The 8,666-nt window shown below is 40.2% G+C and overlaps 1 protein-coding gene across 1 annotated transcript; it reads right to left on the reverse strand.

Moving 5' to 3' along the window:
* Positions 1-5,084: 5,084 nt before the first annotated feature.
* Smp_186560 (hypothetical protein) lies at positions 5,085-6,479 on the reverse strand (the record flags this gene model as incomplete). Its single annotated transcript, XM_018792114.1, has 8 exons — positions 5,085-5,118; positions 5,155-5,342; positions 5,632-5,868; positions 5,906-6,023; positions 6,055-6,168; positions 6,208-6,285; positions 6,321-6,430; positions 6,471-6,479. The coding sequence occupies 8 exons, from the start codon at positions 6,477-6,479 to the stop codon at positions 5,085-5,087; spliced, it is 888 nt and encodes a 295-aa protein (XP_018644085.1).
* Positions 6,480-8,666: the final 2,187 nt, after the last annotated feature.

Here is an 8,666-nt window from a genome sequence, read left to right on the forward strand (position 1 = left end):
TGTCTTTCTGTTTGATTTAAGCTGCCTAGTTGGGCATTAAAGTCACCCGCTACGAGTACTGTGTCTGGGCGCTTAGCTTTTTGAAGAAGTTCAGAGAGCTTTCTGTAAAAGTCATCTTTCACTTCATCATGGCTGCAGTCAGTGGGAGCGTAGGCAGGGACAACGAAAAGGCAACGACGTGTGTCTCTTTCCTTCCGAGCTCTTACGGAGCCATTTAGTCGGACAGCACACAGGCGACTGTTAACGGGGATCCATTCTAGTAGTGCTTGTTCTGCCCTTGTACTAAGTGCTATGCCTACACCTGCAAGTCCACGAGAACTAGCTAACGGGTCGCCAGATACACTAAGGGTGTATTTTGTTGACTGTCCATTTTGGCGAGGTGAGGTCAAGTGAATGTTCACACTAGGATCCTGTATGCGTGTTTCGGAGACGCAGCATACATCGATGATACGAGATTCTAGAGTCTTAGTCAAGGAGGCGTGTTGACCGATTTGACCTAAAGTACGTACGTTGAAGGCTCCAATGTGTAGTTTGGAGAGAGATTTTAGTAGACCTGGGACAGTGTTTCGCGCACTAGAATCGTTGGCCATAGTGACACTTGAGGAGGAAACCGGAAGAGAAAGTTTAGTGTTGAAATTCGAGGTAGAAGGAATAGTAGGAAGTGAAGAAGGAGATTGATTATGAATACAGTGGTCTTGAGTGCTGTTAGAGGTATGAGGGCAGTTATCACTTTCCGGTTGCCCACACCTTGGAAAGGTTTTTCTAGAGGTACCTGAAAAGGGAATTGGGTTAGAAGTGGTTTTAATGACCTCAGAGCGTGACCGCAGTGCCCAAGGGACAACTGCTTGAGGTCGGTCACATATGACATTTTTGTGTTGCTCCATACTTGTTGTGACCCTACCGCCGGAGACGGATATCCGTGGGATAAGGCGAGGTGTGCATTTTTAGGGTCAAACTTTTCTAACCCCACCCCTCCTTGTGGGAAGACAGCATCGCTGTTATGCTGGTTATCTGAAGGAAACACCTTACTGCTGTCACACCTCTGTACAGTCAGCAGTACGACTTCGCCTTCGGACCTTGGGTTTGCTGCTTTTAGTCTCACCGCTCTTCAAGCGACCTGCCTGGCATGGTAGGACCTTGAGGAACGGTTGTTCCAGCCAGTATAGCTCGATTGAATCATCACGATGGGCAAGCCCGACCACCAAGTCAAGGTAGCAGCAACGGTCGGGTTTTAAAGATAGGAACAACTATCGACTCATTCCATGATGTTAGAACACTCTCTAATTGCCAGACCTGTATAAATGACTCCGTCAGTTCCTTAACCGGAAAGTTACCACCATCTTTAAAGTGGCCGGAGTTGAGTCATCTAGGCCTGGTGATTTGTAGAGCTTCAAGAGTTGGAGTTCCTTGCGAACATCCGCCTCGTTTGGTGGATCGGTCATCACAGGCCATGGAGGGCAGTGCAGTCTGATCTATGTGGCCGGGGCGGCAGACCAACTGAACTGCTCCTCGAAAAACTCTTCCCATCGTCCAAGACATCGGTAGGCGTTATTGATTGGCATCCCGTTAGCTCCGCAGTTTGTTTCACACTAGAAATCTTACTGCCAGTGACTCTGATGAGTTGAAAGAGCTTTCATCACCAGACTTTTTGGTCCTTACTCAAGCTTGACACAATTACATTACGTAACAATCTTCGTTTATGGTCAGAATAGCGGTCATCCGGAGTAGACCGACGTGCTCCAATAAGCTGTAAGGAGCCTCTAAAAACCCAATGCTTGTAAGCAGGAATTTTCGCGAAGCCGCACGCGACTTTACTCGCCATTTTCATGGCGTCATGAAATTGCAACCAATGCTCATCCATACCTTTCGGTGGGTTGTTAGCTAGCATTGAGCCTATCTCAGTTTGGTATTTAGTTGCAACAGAAGCTGCAACCATTTGATGACATTGATCCATATAGGACGATGAATGTGTCGGCCACTGAAATGTAAGGTAAGATTAGCGCAAACAAGGACATGATCAGAGTCTTGTACACATCCACGATAGCGGTAGCTGATCGTGATGTGACCAATCTGAGTCCAGGCTTGAAATATAGAGGGAGGATACCAGGTAGCATATCGGCGATGACGGTACCGGTAGTTAGTGCTAGCCAGAAACAGGTTGTAGTCTGCGCAAAGTCGCAGCAGACGGTCACCGTTATCTGATCTGTAAACAACAAGTCCCCATCGGTCGCCTGAACGACTCTCTTCTGTGCCTAGACGCCAGACCTGAGGATTCAAGTGTCCGGCCAGTACTACGTTTGTCGAACGCACCCTCTGTAGAAGAACTGTTAACTGGTGGTAAAACTAATCCTTGATAGCATCTGGTCTGTAATATGTCGGACTGTAGGCGGAGATGACGAATAGACATTGTTTCTCATACCGATTTCTCTGTATTTTTGTGGAACTTTCTAATCTAACAACATATAACCGACTATTAATGTCATAGGATAGACGCACGTGAAACAAGCTTTTCAAGGCGACAGATGGAAAGAGAATTTGTAGCACCTCACTAGAATCTTGAATACGGGTCTCGGATAGACAGCAGACATCGATACTAAGGCTTTCTAAAGACATAGACAACCCTACCTGTTGTTTGATTTGTATCAGTGTGAGAACGTTGAAGGAAGCCAGTCTGAATAGTGTACGTGGTTTCAGAAAAACTTTCAGTATTTGTAGTCGGTGGTAGCACCCAACTTTCGACCAGTCAGTGACTTGAGATCATTTAGATAGGATTTTCACCATAGGTGAGCTACTGTATAAGTTGAAAGATAAAATACACAAAATGAGTACATAAGTGATGTAGTATAAATGAAATAAAAACGAGTGTTATCATATGATCGTGAATAAGACTTGTCTGAATGAGCGTGGAAGCACGAGTGATTTCTTCCAGTAGTAATTATCATTGGTTTGTATGTGGGCTGTGATACTGTGCGGGTCCCCGAACTGAAGCAGGCGGTTTTCTTAGGGGACCACAACCGGAACTTTTGACCTAGGGGTCCAATCCACAAGGCAGTGAAGCAACGTTAGAAGATGCAGTCCCGTGATAGACGGTGACCAGCAATAGGTTCGTACACCATTTACTCCCTCAGGATCCTGTAGCCCAGTTCACCATTGGTTTTAAACCAAGGTTTTTCAACTCCCCTAAGTGGATCTTCCGTGCCCTTCAAGAACGGTTAAAAACATAGTTTCAAACGTCCAGTGAAATGTTTAATCTCAAAATATACCATAATTTCTCGGGTTCAATATCAGTTCGCAATGTTTACTACCCCATTAATTTTATCTCGTATGTCTATTTTTAACAGCGAAGCTTAATCTTTATAGAAAATGTTTGTGGATGTTGGATTCTGTTATAACGGTAGGATGTCTTGTTATAACGCTAGGGTTTCTTGTTATAACAGTCCTTTCACTTTTTACACGTATGTGGGACGTTAATTTACCTTAGACGAATATCTACACTAGATCCCCTCCCAGTGTCTATTCTACAGGGCTTCAACACAACTCAGATCAAGAACACGTGATTAGCCTGACTAGAACGTCAGTATATTTTCACACCCAAATCCGACACAATCCAACAACAAATAACAATTTATCAATAATAATATTAATAAGTACTAAGGATAGGGGAATATACAACACATATAACACCTGTCACAATATCTACATGTCTGACTAAGCAAAACAACCAATCATTATCATTCTCACCCACATATCGGATTTCCAACAGAATAAGAGGTTATTAGACAATTAATAGATTATGTAAGTTAAACGTTCTCTCATTACGTTAACCATAATAGCCATTACAAAAAGAACTTTTAAGTGAAATACATGTGCACTATGAAAGGCCATCCACAGTGACCGACAAAATATTCATCAGCACGAGAAAAGTTTCATGAAATACACCGTATCTAAAAGTTTCAAAAAGCCATTGGCTGTGAGTCTTCCGTTCATTTGTAGATGATAGATGGATTTTATCCAGCTAAAAGGTGGCTGACAGATCATAATCATGAGCGGCTGCATGTTTATATTTTTGTGCCACGTAAATTATTATTAACGGTCCAGTCATACATTTTGCAATCTAAACAGAAAATTCTGCATACATACTCTCGTACAAAATGTATATCATGTATAGCATAGTAAAGATCCAGTTGACCGACTCAATTATTAGTACGAGGTTCTACAAGAGTGAGATTTAGATAATGCATTTTCTCAGTTATTATGATAAATTTCCGTAGACAAATTAACGCATAAAATGGAAAATTGATATTATATTCAAAAAATTACCGCATTGTTGAAAGTAGACTCTTCATTAACGGGGTTTAAACTGCATTTTTGATTAATCATAGGAGGAAAGAAGTGAAGAGTAGGTTATAACATCAAATCGAACAAACTTCACACACTTAAAAATTTCATTCATCTGTATTAATATGCCCACTTACTCAAGTAAATCGTTTTCCATAAGTAATGACGGCCTTCTATGCATGTAATTCTGTCATTTTTGTCACTTTTACCTAAACTTATGTATGTTATTGTGTGCTTTGTTTGTGAATTAGATACAAACCCAATAAAAGATTCACATTTCGAGTAGGCTGATGACTGTCACCCCGAATTCGCTAATTTGGTTTACATTTATGGTTTTTATGCTCGTATACCAATGCCTGAAATAAATTCTCCCAAAAAAAACTCGTATTTGATATTCCACTACCGCCATTCCACAATGGGGTTAACTCAAGTATGATATACGTAACTAAGTGGGGAATTATATTTCAATATCATTCTCATCTTATGGAGTCAAAGGAAAACTGAAACCTTCAAGTGAAAAAACGTAAGTTAAGATTCCAAGACATTACCACTGAAGAAAGAAAGACGAAAATCAACTAAGTTATAAACCCCCTTCACAAACTTCAGTACTGAATGAATAAGGCTAAAATCCATAACTTAATGAGCGGACTGCAAAGTGTCAGGAAGATACCACAACCAATAAGTAAAGATGAATAACTTACGATAAATTAAAATGAGGAAGCAATGAAAACTTTGTATCAGGAAAATCATATTTTATGTACATTGGTGTATGTATACAACCTAAATCCCCATAAAAGATTAGTTACACTGTTCTACATTAACTGCCACTTAGATGGAACAATTGTTTTGACTGGTTCTTCACTCTTGTTTAAGTCTCCCAAAGATTCAAGTTTTTTCTTTTGCAACTCTTCATATTCGTGCTGCCAATAAGCTTTGTTTCGTGGATGCACCATTCTTGAGTAATATGGATCCCATACCATACCTTGACGGATTTTTGAAAGGATCTGTAATAAAAAAAAGAAAATCATTAGTAAGATATTTTATTAAATATAGTACTAATGTCTAAGTCGAAAAGATTATAAAACCTACTTAATGCATGCGATAACGGTAAACGAATGTGAACTTTAGACCCTGTTATTTTAACGATCGTACAAACAAACCGCCCACGCACATATTTTGGGCGATTTTCGCTAATTTTATTCGGAACAAAACACAAACATTACAACGATTTAAGAAAAATGAATAGGGAAAAAATATACATTTAAAGTGTTATTAAAGTAAAATTAAACTTACTTGATAACGATTTCTCAGTTTATATGGTCCTGCTTTAGGTCTAAGTGAATACGGATAAGGGATGTCATCCCAGTCGGGTGTAGTACGAAGTGTTTCAATAAGGCTTGGATACATGGCACGTTTTTCTTCATCTGACATACTGTCATAATCTATCCCGATGGCATCCAACTCTTCAATATGCGATGTCTCCTTCAGTTGTATACCACCATCCAACAAGGACTTGTAGAAAGCCTTAGTCTATTTTTACCTAAAATATGAACGACAGAGAACATACGCTTTCGTTTTCTTTATGGATCTCGCTTGTTTCTGAAAATAACTCCGTGAGACCGCATTGGTGACATCGTAAGGCTAACACTCTTCCAATATTTTCTGCAGCTGAAACGTCAATACAACTAAAAGATGTAGCATTTTCAAAAATAATACCTATATAAATGTTTTCTGATGCTAACTTCTTTAGTTGAAGCAGAGATTAGCACTTTTGAAGAAGCATGAACAACAAGACCAGTTGTATTATGAGGTTCTCTATTTAAGACTACTCTGGATTAATATAAAGTAAAATATATTAATAAAAATCACTTATTCCAGAAATCTTTTCGTGGAGCCTGGAGTTCCCAACCTTTTGTTTTCGGTGCCAGACCAAGAAGTTCAAGATTTCTATAACTATGTCTTCCGTGAAATAGTTTTCTAACCTTGGATTTTTGTTACGATACACCAAAGTAGACATCATTTTTAAGGAAAATTTTGTTGACACATTTGCAAAAGCACAGGAATTAAACAGATTATTTGGCATGATTTGTCCCTTCCAAATAATGAGGATTTTTTAAATCTGAGGAACATACCACCAACATCAACACAGCAGAACTATCAGGAAAAATTCACGTTATTGCAGTGGATTATACAAAATTGTGAACATATATAGAGCTGAAAGAGAAGTAACACGGTATTCAACTTGTTAATTATGAATAGTTTGTCATAGCATACAAATATTACTTGGCATCCAACCCAATAATAATAAAACACTATTACGTTTTCTCAAGGACCTGTAATCAAAAGAATAAAGTGAGTACTCAATGTCAGACATCTGAATGGTGATTTCAGAAAAGCAATACAGACAAAACCCCCATATACTCATCATCAGAAACCAAAAAGGTGTCTGTCTCCGGCTTCAGACTGCTATAAATCAAACAAAAAACACAGATAGCCTGTTTTTAACTTGTTTTTCGTCCGAGTTTATGCACTAGAGTCCAGGAGGTGAAGAAGGGGTATTAAGCAATGAGACCACCGACTGTCGGTCTAAGCTGTCAGCAAGTCCAGAAATCCTAGCTAGAACCTAAGGGATAACTGTAATCTTGGGATGAGTTACGTGGCCCAAAATCAGTGGACGTGGTGCAGTCGCTTTCTTTCTTATTTTGCCTTAGATCATAAATATCCCATTATTCCTAAACTGCCATTCTTAAATCTAATTTGTTACTTTCAAACTGTTTCTCACGCCACATAATTAATTGTAGTTCATCCTACTTCCCTTTTTATCTTAAACTCGCCAATTTATCATACGTCAAATACGAATGATATTTTTTTTAATGTCCACATCTTTGCTGGAAAAAAGGAGTAAGTTCACATTTATCAGTCAGTCAGCTACAACGTAGGACCAGGCACATTTATGAATCGGTCCAAGTTGCCATACCTCGTTAGCACAACAAGATGAACACCAGATCCATAGAAGTAATTAATTTAGTGCTGGTAGTATATGAAAGATAGGTTGTATATGGAGATATAGTATAGGAAGGAAGACAGATATGAAGTAAATTTAATCTCAAGGTTCAAGAGAAGATTAAGATTGTATACACCTACGCCAATGTGATCGATTTTTAGACATGTCACCTAGAGTCTCCAACCATTGGTTACGATAGTCACGCGGACCCCAACAAAGTAGTCTGCATCTGCCAACATGGCTCAGATGAGAAGTTAGTGACTTCAAGCACTGACGTCACGTTTTGGTTTGCCCGCCCCTAACTTTCTTCTAACCACCCCCTACACTAGTCAACATTGCGCGTCGTGGTAATCGGTGTTCAGGCTTACGTAACACGTGGCCTAACCATCTCAGTCGATGAAAATTCATCACCTCATCAACTGATTTACCATCATTCCCTAATACCTCCGTGTATCTGGCGACCCGTTAGCTAGTTCTCGTGGACTTGCAGGTGTAGGCATAGCACTTAGTACAAGGGCAGAACAAGCACTACTAGAATGGATCCCCGTTAACAGTCGCCTGTGTACTGTCCGGCTAAATGGCTCCGTAAGAACTCGAAAGGATAGGGACACACGTCGTTGCCTTTTCGTTGTCCCTGCCTACGCTCCCACTGACTGCAGCCATGATGAAGTGAAAGATGACTTTTACAGAAAGCTCTCTGAACTTCTTCAAAAAGCTAAGCGCCCAGATACAGTACTCGTAGCGGGTGACTTTAATGCCCAACTAGGCAGCTTAAATCAAACAGAAAGACATTTAGGTGGGTATTTTAGTATTCCGGCTCAACGAACTGATAATGGTGATCGTCTGTTGCAACTATGTTCAGACAATCGTTTATTTTTAGCAAGCACTAATTTCAAGCATAAGGAGAGAAATCGCCTAACATGGCGGCCACCTGCACCAAACTAACGACGGACTCAAATAGACCATATTGCTATCAGTCATCGTTGGAGAGGCTCAATAGAAGACTGTCGCTCGTATTGGAATACTTGTTTAGACTCTGATCACGCTTTAATACGAGCATGCATTTGTCTGCGCCTCACTGGACGCAGGAAAACTACACTAAGAAGACCCATTAGGATTGAACTGGAGCACGAGAAAGCCAAATGCAAATTCCAGGAACAACTGAGTTCACATCTAGGCAGTTCTGTGAACGAGACTGACCCAGATGCTGCTTGGAAAGACATACGAACAGCTGTGGAAACAACAGTCACATCTATTAGTAATTTAAACCATAGGGTTCCAAAAAACCAATGGATTTCTGCCAAGTCTAGAATCACACCACATT

The sequence above is a fragment of the Schistosoma mansoni genome (assembly GCF_000237925.1).
Source record: "Schistosoma mansoni, WGS project CABG00000000 data, supercontig 0762, strain Puerto Rico, whole genome shotgun sequence".
NCBI classification, from domain to species: Eukaryota; Metazoa; Platyhelminthes; class Trematoda; order Strigeidida; family Schistosomatidae; genus Schistosoma; species Schistosoma mansoni.